We start from the raw sequence: 13,060 nt of genomic DNA, 5'->3' as shown, positions 1-13,060 counted from the left end.
GTAGAGGGCTGACTCTGGGGAGTCAATAGGAGGAATTGTTGCAATCGGTTCTTCGAAGTGGAGGGTTGTGCCACCTGAGAGACTGGCACTGCCTGTACTACCTGTTGCTGTTGGGTAGCCTGGAAGGGCTGGAATTTCCTGGGCTTTTTCAACTTTTTAGAAGAGGAAGTTGATTCAGGTTTCCTCTTGCTCGAAAGTCCCCAACAGACCTTAAGACTTTGATTAAGTCTTGTCGCCTCGTGCTGGACCGAGTTGACTATCGACTCTGGAAAGAGGTCAGCACCCCAAATGGAATCCGCTAGCAACTTATTCGGTTTGTGGCGAATGGTAGCTTCTTGCAGGACGTGTTTCCTGCAATTGCGTCTTGCAATCGCGAAGTCATAAAGGTCTCATTGCACTGTGTGGATCTGTGACTTAGCAATCAGCTTGAAAAGGAGTTCATTGCCGTAAGTCACTGCTGAAACCTCTGTCATTACTAGGGAATTTAGGGACCTTCCTAGCCTGGTCCTAGCGTCAAATTCAGCCTGTATGAGATTGTCTGGGAGCCTAGGGAGCCTTTCGCTAAATTGTGTTATTGCACAATCTGGCTTGAGTTTCCCTACTGTAAAAGTAGCTGGTAAATCTGCCCAAAGATCTTCGGTGCCTGGGAGGAGAAGAGACGTGGGCTCCGTTTCTCGGAGTTGAGGCATGGGCTCATCCCTCATAGCGGCCTGAAGAGTTAACTCTGCAACCTTTGTGGTGAACGGAATGGGGGTTTCTCTGTCCACCACAAAGATAGTAAAGGGGCTCTTAAAGGCTTGCATCTTGGTATTGGTGCATTCCCAGTCCTCTAGGCTCCTCAGCCAATCTCTCTGAGCCTGATCACAGCTGAAAATGACCGTTTCCTTAGGTATTCTGTTCTCCCTCCTCATCGCTATCTCCGTAAGACGGGCGTAGCCAATGAAGGGGGGCTGCAGGTCAGCAGGGTGGAACTCGAAGTCCTCAAGCCTTCGAGTACCACAGTCCCCCAACATTAGCATTCCGTCCTTAAAGGGGACATAAGACGAGACCCTCCAGGGGTTGCTCGCCGTATAAATAGGGAGGGTGTTGTAGTCCGGCATGGCTTGCGCCGCCATACCGGGCTGTGGGAGAACTGCCGATGGGTTCTCTCGGAGACCTGCCATCAGGTTCTCCTGGTTGGTCAGCCTTTCCGAAATGCTTTGGATCGACTGGCCCGACTCCTCAAAAGAAGAAGAGATGTGTGTCAACATCTGTTCGAACTTGTCCTGAATTAAGTTCCCGACAAAGTTCCCCATTTGCTGCATGATATTTGCAGTAAATGCTTCTGTGTCGAAGGGGCTAGGTTCCTTGATCACGGCAGGAGTCTTGGGGCGTGTCCCCGTAGAGGTCAAAGGCTCAGGATCCGCAGGTAGCTGAGCCTTGTCTCTCGAGGACTTGCCTCTGGACCCTTTGGAGTGCGAAGAGGTAGACTTAGACTACTTTGCTCCGGGATGGTGAGCCGGAGACTTATGAGAAGAAGTAGATGTAGTCTTTTTAGACAGCGTCTTCTCCAGGGTCTTAGTTTCACAATTCCCTTTTGCTTTAGGGATAGCTTGAGTGGACTTCGGCCTAACCGAAAGTTCACTCTCTGAAAATCCTTGAAAAGAAGCAGTAGAAGGGATAGGGGAAGTAGATCCAGATGGACCCAAGGGAAGCCCTTGAGCCCCCAACAAACTTGCCTCATCTAGCATACTACCTGCTTCACCTACCGCCATCGGCTCGAGGTCCAAGTTCAGTGTTGCCACGTCGTCTGCGATCTCCGAGTTCCTCAGGTCTGCTAATGCCTGAGCCACCTGATGTTGAATGGTGGCGATGTACGGGGCCGCCGCTGCCGGGTCGACATAGCAGGTAGGCTTTCCGCCGGGGAAGATCCGGACAGCCATATTCTTGTTGAGGATGTATGGCTGCCCTTTGGTGACGTTCTTCCCAAACCCGCCGACCCAGGCTTTCAGAGTGGTTGATGCGGCGTCCTTGACAGCAGCAGCCTGAAAGAGAGGGTTATTGTAAGCCCTCGGCTAGGGGAGCTTAAGACTATATGACCAACTATATCAGTAATTATATCACTTTTTATATCACTTATTAGGGCTGTACCTGTATAGACCAAATTATATAGCAATTGTACTCCTGCATATACTTACACTGGAGGTAAACTGATCTACAAGATCATAACATATGGAACAGCTCTCATGGTGCCAGACCGCTATGTCCCCGTAGCGGATGGCGCAGACGGCGTGGGTCCGGCAGACCTCGTGCCCACAGGGGTCCTGCAGGACAGCATTACATCCTGCTTCCTGGCAATGGGTGGCCGGTAAGTGAACAGATACATGAGTATCAACACTGACTAACAGGACTAAGTCCAGTAAGTGATATTAAACGCCGGAGGATACCGGAGTGGTTAACATAGAGGTTAGCCTTCTCTTGTTCTCCTGTAGTGGTGAGTGTCGAATAGAACTGGTATACTAGTTAGTATAATTCCGGCGTACCGGAATAAGGAGTTCCACCAAACTAGAAACCAGCCTATACGCCGGAGCGAGAAGTACGAGGACGGCGGGGAGAAGCATGAGTAGGCAAAATAAGTAAATAAATAATTAAGGGGAGCATAGCTCCGCCGTAATAAAAAACTCGCAGGCAGGGGGAGAACACGGTTGGTGAGCGGGAACTCCGCCGGCTTAGCGGAACATAAAGACGTGTAGCAATAATAACAAGAATAAATAATGGTAAATAATGTGGATGCATGCGGCGGGGCTTCTCTCCGTCACCCCCCTAAGGAGCTGGCGGAGCCAGCGGAGCTCGCCACTGACGCGGTGGGCAAGGGAGGTGACTCGGGGTGAGAGAGAGCGGCGAGGGACCCGAGGGGGCCCGAGCACGGCTGAGCGTGGTGGCCAGCCGAGCCTGAGCGCACAGGAGACCCCCCCGTGGAACCAAGGGTGAGAGCGGTAGGAAGACTCAGCCCCAGATGTCCCCCTGCTGACTCCTGTATCCTCCCCGAGTAGAGGGGAAGAGGGGAGAGAGCCCGGATGGTTGCCGTGGCAACATGAGCGAGCGATACTCCCCCCGTAGGGAGGGAGAAGCAAAGGGACAGGACTGGGTGGCTCATGGTGATTGCCTGGCTCGCCGTGAACGTGGTAGGGCCACGCGGTAGAACAGACCAGGCGAACTGAGGTAGCCTAGGCTACCTCTAACCATCTCTAGCATGCAATAGATAAAATAACACAGGGAAAGGAAAAGAATAAACAGAAAAAGAGAAAGCAATGTCCTGGAGGAGTTAGGCTAACCGACCTGGAAGGGAGGGCGCCTAACTACTCGGGAGCTGGCCTCTGCCGATACGTAAGAACGGAGGGCGACAGCCAGGATGGCAGGACTAAAAGAGAGGACATATGTCCTAATACGCCTAACAGACCTAGACAAAGGGACATGCATGCATGAACGCTAAGCTAAGGTAACATAGGCAAGAGCTCAATCGAGCTATGCATGCATGAACGCTAAGCTAAGGTAACATAGGCAAGAGCTCAATCGAGCTAGAATCCCCGTGATAAGTAAAACACAAGTACATCTTGCACAACACAAAAATGTAATCATATAAATACTGCAAGGTTCCAGCTACAACGGTATGGAAGACCGAAGAAGCATGAAATAATGAAACACGTGGGGCGTGCCGACTGGGACGACTCTGTAGCCATGCTGCTGAGGGCGTCGTCATAAAACCTAAATAAAAGCGGTAAAACGGGCCCTAGCTGGCTAAAATTACGTGAAACACTTTAGCAGTACTTATCTTAGCTGCGGCGATGGCTTGGAGTTCCATGATGAATGATAAATCCAAAAACGTAAGCACAAAAACACAGCGAGAAAAAACATGTGTGTGCGAGATGGAGCTAACGAAAAGGATGGCCGCTAGAGGCGCTCGTGCTGGTGTTGGGAGCACTAGTAGTAGTAGTTACTGGTGTGGGCTGTGTATCAGCCCTCTCTAGCAGGGGGATTTTGTAGAAGGAGAGATCTAAATGGTAAGAGACCCATGGTAGTGGTTTCACTCGCCCCAGAAACCATACCGACACCTTTTATATAAGGTGAGCGAGTCAGATACTCTGACATTCCATTTTAGTTTTTTCTCTGGTAATGTTAGTAATATTTACCTTAGAAATATGTGCTAAAAGGATATTTCACTGGGCGACACAGGCCCTTGCCCAGAAATAGATTTTTCCTTCGTCAAAATCCCTTTTTTGTGATGAAACTATTAAAAAAAATTAGATACAAACATTTTTAGTGGGTTTTTCTTGAGTTTTAACTAACAAAATAGGCAGATTTGAGCATTTTTATGTGGGTTTCAACTATTAGCGGATTCTAACTATTAGAGGGGGTGTCTGGTATACATCTCCCACGAATACAGTGGGAAGACTGTATATTTCTGGGCTCAGTTCGTGTCGCTGCGCGAAATATCCTTTAATCCATTATTTCTAAGGTAAATGTACTAACACATACCAGAGAATAAATAAAATAAAGAAAAGGTCAGTACTACTGACTCGCTCACCCTCCAAGAGGGTGTCGGTATGAACACTATGGCGAGTGAGACCACTACCACGAACCACTTGCCAATAGAAATCTCCCACTACAAAACCCCCACTAGAGGGGAGCCGACCCACAGAGTGGGCAGCAACTACTACTAATCCATCCCATGCTGCCGACTGCTGCGCCTCTGGTGGCCATCCTTTTCAGTTAGCGCATCGCGTATACACGTGCCCTTTTTTGCTCTGTGTTTTTTGTGCCCCTATCTTGGATTTATTAGTCATGGAGCGTACAGCCATCGCAGCAGCTAAGTTAAGTAATCAGTTGTTATTGCTATTTGGTTTTTTTCCGCCCTTGAGTCAGTATTTGCCGTTTTTAGGTATAAATACGGGCTCTAGGTCGGAAGCATGGCAGCATGGTTCTGCCTCGTGGCGGGTTCGTTCTTGGTCTTCCATACCCAGAACCTTCCCTTATTTCATTACGCTCTATTATTAGTTATCTATTTTATGTTAGGGGTCCAGCCTACTGGGTTTATGTCATGCATGCATGTCTTCTTCACCTTGCGTAGGCATCTTCCATCCAGACCCTAGCCACAGCTCTTAGTATCGGCCCCGGCTAGCTTTGAGTGGTAGACTTTCTTTCGAGTTAGTCGTACACTCCTGGATTTTTTCTCCTACTGATTTAATTTCTTTCTTTACGTTAAGTGATTTTGATTATTTATGTTTTAGGTTAGCCTACGGCGTCTGGCATTTCACGTAGCCTAGGTTATGTATTATTGGTTTCCACCACTATTGCTTCCGCTCTTCAGTTCGGTTGCTTCTCTATAGCATCTCTCTGATTAGTTGGTTGCTTTATCCTAGGCTGTATTGTGTCATTGTATTACATGTTACCGCTCCGTGGTCACTACGTGATCACGGAGCAGCCAGGCGCCTGTCCAGTCACCTTTCCCTCCTCCCGCTCTTCCATAGGGCCGGGGGGGAGGGTTGGTCTGTCCACGCTCGCTCCATATACCCGTGCCTGCCTCCCTCTCTCCCTAGGCGGAGGGAGTAGGGGGGGCTGGACAGACCCAGACTGGACTCGACCGCTCTCTGGCTTCACGGCACGCTCGGATGACTAAGGGGGGGGGACTGGCCTTCCCCCCTCCGTCGTTACTCCGTCGCTCCGTTGCTAGCTCGAGCCTGTTTCGCCCTCTCGCCCTTTCCCAGCTTACTGGTGCTCTTTAATATACCAGAGCTCCGGCATCCCCGTGGAAAGGTGCTAGTTCACCCTGACGGGCGGACTGCAGGCGTACAGTTGGTCTTTACTAACCACCCCGTCGCGCTGATATCGCGACACCAACTCCGCCGCGCACCGGACTTATTCCGGTACGTTCTATGGCTTTAGGTTTAAGTATTAGTATTTAATTTAAACTATAGTAAGTTTAATTTAAGCTACCTTAAGCCAAATCCCTCCGTTGCCTACTCACACCGGATCTCTCCGGGGTTCTAGCCTATTCAGGCGGTAAGGGAGGGGTTATGCCCAAAATTTTTTCGCGCTCCGGCATGCAGCGGAGTTCTTTTAGCCTCTAGCCTGTAAGTGATATCTTTTAGGATGCTCATGTATCTTTTCACTTACAGACCACCAACTGTGAGCATCCGGGATGCAATGCCATGCTCCAGGACCCCTGTGGGCATGAAGTCTGCAGATCCCATGCTCCATGCGCGACTCCGCACGGGAACCTTCAAGTCTGGTTTCACGAGACCTGCACTATTTGCTACGATCTGGTGAGCCAGCTCTTAGACGGGGTAAGTATTCCCAACTCCGTTCGCTAATCCCTACAAGGTTATAGTCCTTAAGTTTAATTTTAATCTCTTATTTTAAACTTAAGCTTGTTTTATATGGGATCTCGCATCCTCTATAATTTTAGTTTAAATCTATTACTTAAGTTTTAATTTTAAGTTTAAACTTAAAGCTAACAAGTACCCTCTCTTCCAGGCTCCCGCTGTTAGAGACACCGCCCTGGCAACCCTGCGGGCTTGGGTCGGCGGTTTTGGCAAGAACGCCGCCAAGGGACAGCCCTACATCCTTGAGAAGAGGTTGGCGGTCCTGATCTTCCCCGGCGGCAAGTCAACGGGTTACGTCGACCCGGCAGAGGCAGCCCCGACTATAGCGGCAATTCAGCAGCAGCTCGCCGCTTCGTTGACTGAACCAGGCCAGGACATCTCGTCGGAAGTCGCGACACTGGATCTAAATATTGAACCAATGGTAGGTGTTGACGACCTGTTGGTCGAGGTAAGTACGTTGGACGCCCAAGGGCTTCCCTTGGGCGCCACTGGGTCTTCTAGGACACAAACTTGCTTCAAGGAGAACCCAGGAAAGGATTCTGGGTTCACTCCAGTTTGCATCAGTGACAAACATCTTGATGAAAGCCAAACTGAAAGACCTAACCAGAATCTGGCGCTCACGAGCAAATGTCAGGTCCAGGGACAAATTATCATCAGTCCCTCAGATTCTGCGGAATCGTCTACGCCCTTGGTCAAAAGTCAAGAACCTGTCAATATCAGTACCCCTTCAGTTTCCTCCTCCGGGGATTACCATCCACACGGACGCTTCATTAAGCGGCTGGGGAGGATATTCTCAGTTCAAGAAGGTTCAAGGAACCTGGTCACCCCAGTTCCGTCAGCTTCACATAAATGTACTGGAAGCAATGGCAGTGTTCTTGACTCTAAAAAGGTTACGTCCGCCAAAGAACTCCCACATAAAGCTAGTTTTAGACAGCGCAGTGGTAGTCCATCTGAATCATGTCATGGTAGCCATCTTCTCCCTGGCGGACAAGTTCAGTTGGCACCTCTCCTCCACCCATATAGCTGGAGTGAGAAACGTCATAGCAGATGCTCTATCCCGATCAGTTCCTCTGGAGTCGGAATGGTCACTGGACAACAGTTCGTTCCAATGGATCCTCCGGAGGGTTCCAGGTCTACAAGTGGATCTATTCGCATCCCAAGCGAACCACAAACTCCCATGTTATGTGGCCCCCAACCTGGACCCTCTGGCCTATGCCACGGACGCCCTGTCCATAGACTGGAACAACTGGGAGAAGATTTATGTCTTTCCTCCAGTGAATCTTCTCCTGAAGGTACTGAACAAACTCAGGACATTCAAGGGTCAAGTAGCTCTAGTAGCCCCAGACTGGCCGAAGAGCAATTGGTACCCTCTGATTCTGGAACTGGGTCTTCGTCCTCTTCGAATTCCCAATCCCAGGCTCTCCCAGTCAGTACAAACGAAGACTGTGTTCGCTTCCTCAGGAATTCTCAAAACCCTAACTTTATGGACTTCATAAAGTTTGCGGCTAAAAGAGATGCGAATATTGATCCTCGAAATATTCTTTTCTTGGAATCTGATAAAAGAGATTCAACTTTGAGACAGTATGATGCTGCAGTCAAAAAGTTAGCAACCTTCCTGAGAGAATCAGATATTAGAATCATGACAATCAATTCAGCTATATCCTTTTTCAGATCTTTATTTGAAAAAGGCTTAGCAGCTAGCACTATTACGACAAACAAGTCAGCCTTGAAAAAGATTTTTCAACTCGGTTTCAGCATAGACTTGACAGACTCTTACTTCTCGTCTATTCCCAAGGCTTGTGCTAGACTTAGACCTTCAGTGAGGCCTACGTCAGTATCGTGGTTCTTAAATGATGTTCTAAAGCTGGCTTCAGAAACAGATAATACGACATGTTCATTTATAATGCTCTTAAGAATAACTCTATTTTTATTAAGCTTGGCTTCAGGAGCTAGAATTTCAGAACTGTCGGCATTATCCAGAGATCCGAATCATGTTGAATTTCTTCCCACAGGGGAAGTTCTACTTTCTCCGGAACGTAGTTTTATAGCAAAGAATGAAGATCCTTTGATGAGGTGGGAACCGTGGAAGGTTGTACCCCTTCCACAAGATACTTCTCTTTGTCCAGTATCGACCTTACGAGCCTTTCTGTCCAGGACATCCTCATCCTCATCGGGTCCTCTCTTTAAGAGAGAAAAAGGTGGTACTTTATCTATTAAAGGCATCAGGCAACAGATCCTGTACTTTATTAAGCAAGCCAATCCTGATTCCTTCCCTAAAGCACATGATGTCAGGGCAGTTGCCACCTCAATTAACTATTTCCAACACATGAATTTCGATGATTTAAAAAAGTATACTGGATGGAAATCGCCGACAGTATTTAAGCGTCATTACTTAAAGTCCTTGGAAGCTCTGAAATTTTCAGCAGTTGCGGCGGGTAACATAGTTTCCCCCGACTCTGCTTAATCTTTAGTAGAAGATCCAGTTCTCCTTTCTACCTATCTCACCCAACAGTTCGTCTATACCTGCCATGTTCATCTACGTTTACCTTGAGTCTTAGCTGCTCTTATGATGGTATAGTGGGTGCCCCCCCCTTATTTTTTTGCTAGGGTCACTCACAATTGATTGTATATAATGATCTCTTTGATGTGATCCCCTTATTTTTATGCTAGGGTGACACATCTTATTTACAATGGTTACGGGTTTTGTATACTAAGCATATACATTCCTTATTATATTATTGTTGAAGTTTGTTCTATTCAATTTATTATTATAATTGCTTTAATTTCTTTGTACATATTAACTATACACAGATGTTAAGCTCAACATATATTCCATGTAAGCCCTGTATATATATGTTAAATTTAAGTTAATTTTAAGAAATATTATTAACCTTAAGTTAATTTTAAGTAATATTTCTATTCTGTATCATTGTGTATATGTATATCTATTAGCAATTATATTTCTTCATTTTATGTTATCTTTTATTTGAGACCCTTTTTTGTCTGTTTTATTTTGTTCTTTACAATCTTGTGCTATTTCTCTGGTACGATTTCGCGCAGCGACACGAACTGAGCTCAGAAAAGGGATTTTGACGTAAGGAAAAATCTATTTCTGGGCGATTGGTTCGTGTCGCCAGCGAAATCCCGCCCTGCCCATCCCAACGCTCAAGATTGTCTGCTAACTTCAGGATGGCCACCAGAGGCGCAGCAGTCGGCAGCATGGGATGGAGTAGTAGTAGTTGCTGCCCACTCTGTGGGTCGGCTCCCCTCTAGTGGGGGTTTTGTAGTGGGAGATTTCTATTGGCAAGTGGTTCGTGGTAGTGGTCTCACTCGCCATAGTGTTCATACCGACACCCTCTTGGAGGGTGAGCGAGTCAGTAGTACTGACCTTTTCTTTATTTTATTTATTCTCTGGTATGTGTTAGTACATTTACCTTAGAAATAATGGATTAAAGGATATTTCGCTGGCGACACGAACCAATCGCCCAGAAATAGATTTTTCCTTACGTCAAAATCCCTTTTTTAGATATTTCCTATGAAAAACTCCCTTTAAATTCATTTATCTTCTTAGTTCCCTATTTAATTTTAATGCACCGCCAATAACCTAGTTGTTGTGATGAAAGTTTTAATAGTCTTATAATAATTATTTTTCCAGTCAATTTTGTACAGGTATACACTGTGAATATAAACCACTGCATTCCAAATGGTTTGTCTTTCAAGGCTAACATAGAAGCAAAGGTAGTGAGGCATCAGTTACAAGATATTTTTCATTTTGCAATATATTTATATATGTATATTTTTTATTTCAGGTGGATTTGAAGGAACATTTATCTAGTTTAAAATGTACAAATTCTGGTGGAATCAGCATCCCAGCATCATGGTTGTTAAAACAACGAATTGCGTCGGTTGCTGAGTATGTATCATGTCAATCTCAGATAGACTTTTTGAAAGCTTCTATATTGAAGCTTTTACTCTTTGAGGAGTTTGTTTTAAGTACGGGAGTGGAATGGGAAGGTAGTGAGAATGTAAGTGAAGACAATGAGACTGATTTCGTCTTTGAGTACTCTATGTCTGACGTAGCATACCTCAATGCTTTTATTAGAGTGCTCAAGTCATTTGGACCTTTCCCAGTGGAACGAGTGATTCTAGCATTCGAGTTTCGAGATGCAGAGGATATGAAATCAGTGTTGCAAGCCTTGTTCAGCAGTTGCACAAAAATTAAAAGCATCCATCTGGCAGGGAAGTGTGTTAATGTTGTTGCTTTAAGTAATCTGAAATGCTTTTCAAAACAGCTTGAAGAGTTAGTTCTAATCGATTCGTACAGTTCTTTGACCAAAGATACATTTTGTGTGTCCTTACTGGGCAGGCCATGGATAGAGTACATATCTAGTCATGATGGTAGAAATAGTTGTTTAGAACCTCAGTTTCCAGCCTTGAGGCATTTATGGTACCAAAGACAGAACTCAAACCAGAACTGGAATGATAGCTTTATAAAAACTGCAATTCTAACGTACTATCCAAACTTGAAGACATTGAATTGGCGTGTGAATGAATTTAACCACAATTATGCGCTAACAAAGGTACCTGGTTTGAGTGGCAAACAATACAACTTGGAAAGCCTACTTTTAACAACAGTAGACCTTGTGGACTCCAACAGAAGTGCAGCCTCAGATAGACTAATTTGTAGTGTAGATGTGGGATATTTACCACAATTATTTCCTGGACTTCAAGATGTTTCTTTGGTGTTTGCAAGAAGCCCTGATTGCCAGTGTTCTCGCTCAGAGCTAAAAGGACCTTGTAAGGGAAGGGCTTCCCAAATTATTGAAACTCTAACTAATGTTTTGTCAGATTGCAGTAAGATTGAATCACTTACAGCTGGCGGTGACATAGTCCATCTGGAATCTATTTTACTTCCAGTGCTAAGCCTATACGGACACAGATTGCGATCGTTGGGCCTCAGACTACACATAACGGCTACAACCACTCAGCAACACATTATGAACATATTGTCTCTTTGCCCTCATTTAGAGAATATAACCATAACAGGCAATGGCTTTTATCAACGAACATATCCCTCTTTTGAGAAGCCTGTGAAGAGACCCAAAGTCAAGACACTACAGCTTATGTTGAACGCATCTCACCCAGATAACATAGAACTGATGCAGATGTTTTTATCATCTTGCAGTGATATAAAGAACTTGTGTATTAGTGCATTAGCAATTGATAGCCTTCATGCAATAGTAGATGGCCATAAAGCAATTCATCTCTCATCATTAATACTACCTGTCCTTGAAAACATTTCTGTTGCTGATATTGATGACCATGTGTGCATTATACTGAAAAACTATCCAAACTTGCAATATATATATGTGCCCAGAAAACTTAAGAAGTGGAGGACTTTTCAAGAAAAATTATGGAATAGAGGAATAATAGTCAAATTTACCGATTTATTAGTAAATTTGTTTTAGAATTTTGGTGTTAAGTAATGAGTGTATTTCAGAGATGTTTATTTTGTTGAAACTGAAGATAATTTATAAATTATTCTGTTGCTTTACTGATACAATGTTAAGGTGAATGCTGTGCTGTTATTGTGTGGTGAATTGATGCAGAAAGAAAAATTATATACTACTACCGTGTTTTAAGAGATGGACCAAATCTTTAGCATGATGCTACTGTTCCTTCTAAAATTGAGGAATTGCATTGCAGTGCAATGAGAACCTACTACTAAATAGTATTGTATGATGTTCAGATTCAATGACAGATATGTCACTGTTCCTGTGATGTTGAAAAATGGTCATATTTAATCATTCTTTATTCATTTGTTTTTACATTTCTATTCCTTCTATATTATGGTGCTTGTGAGTCATTGTCATATGGGATATTTTTATCTTATATATATTTTAGGTTGTTACACTTTGAATATAAAATAATGGTAATTGAAGAGTACAGTAATGCATGTAGTCCTTGTGTGGAAAGAATCCACTAGAGAAGCTGGCTGTTAAAATTCATAGATATAAAGATACCATGGTGTTCAATACTATTTAGGAAGGGTGTCATATGTTTGAAGTTCATCTTGAAAATCTGATCTAAAACAGAACTTGTGGAAAACTTGGTTCCCATCAATATTGGGTGAAGGAGAATCAGTAAGTTATGGTAAAATATCATAGATGTCAAAGAAAAATTAATTAATATGATATACAAAATGATACTGTACTGTAATTAAAATGTATAGTTTGCTTTGCAGCAAATCTGTAATTTACATTAGCCTACTTATGTGATATTTACAAAACCTAAAAACATCATTCTTAATTCAAAAGAAGATCATCATCTGCTGGCTGGTTGGCTGCCACCTTGCATGCTTCTTAGCAGGTCCTTGATTTACGCAGGACATTTCTTGGGTGTCCGGCTTCACGAAAAGCTTCGTTACTCAAGCCTTAGCTGATTTTTTTTCCTATTTAACTGTCCTCTTTATCTCGTAAATAATTTTCTTTTGCTATTTTTCTTATGCTTTTTTTGGAATTACGACTCATAAAGAAATAATGACTGTTTCAAATGTAGATTTTGTTTTCAAGTGCTGAAGTTTTCATCAGATGGTCAGCCAGTTAGGATTACATTTCCCATATGGAAAGTATTGTAAATACAGGCAGTCTCCGGGTTACGACGGGGGTTCAGTCGTAAGCCGGAACATTGTCAAAAAT

At 44.4% G+C, this 13,060-nt stretch overlaps 2 protein-coding genes across 4 annotated transcripts in view; both read left to right on the top strand.

The window, feature by feature from the left end:
* LOC135217525 (uncharacterized) overlaps window positions 1–12,176 on the top strand; it is a 115,080-nt gene extending 102,904 nt beyond the window's left edge. For all 3 annotated transcript variants that reach the window (XM_064253490.1, XM_064253488.1, XM_064253489.1), the window contains one exon: window positions 10,172–12,176. In XM_064253490.1, the coding sequence (XP_064109560.1) occupies window positions 10,172–11,830 (1,659 nt within the window). In that variant the 3' untranslated portion in view covers window positions 11,831–12,176. The remainder of the gene's footprint in view (window positions 1–10,171) is intronic.
* LOC135217003 (uncharacterized) lies at window positions 5,939–8,944 on the top strand. The gene is made up of 2 exons (XM_064252570.1): window positions 5,939–6,323; window positions 6,514–8,944. The coding sequence occupies exons 1-2, from the start codon at window positions 6,189–6,191 to the stop codon at window positions 8,824–8,826; spliced, it is 2,448 nt and encodes an 815-aa protein (XP_064108640.1). The 5' UTR covers window positions 5,939–6,188; the 3' UTR covers window positions 8,827–8,944.
* Window positions 12,177–13,060: the final 884 nt, after the last annotated feature.

The sequence above is a fragment of the Macrobrachium nipponense genome, chromosome 7, assembly GCF_015104395.2.
Source record: "Macrobrachium nipponense isolate FS-2020 chromosome 7, ASM1510439v2, whole genome shotgun sequence".
In the NCBI taxonomy this organism is placed as follows: Eukaryota; Metazoa; Arthropoda; class Malacostraca; order Decapoda; family Palaemonidae; genus Macrobrachium; species Macrobrachium nipponense.
The sequence above is the reverse complement of the archived record's forward strand: the minus strand, read 5'-3'. Positions and strand labels throughout refer to the sequence as shown.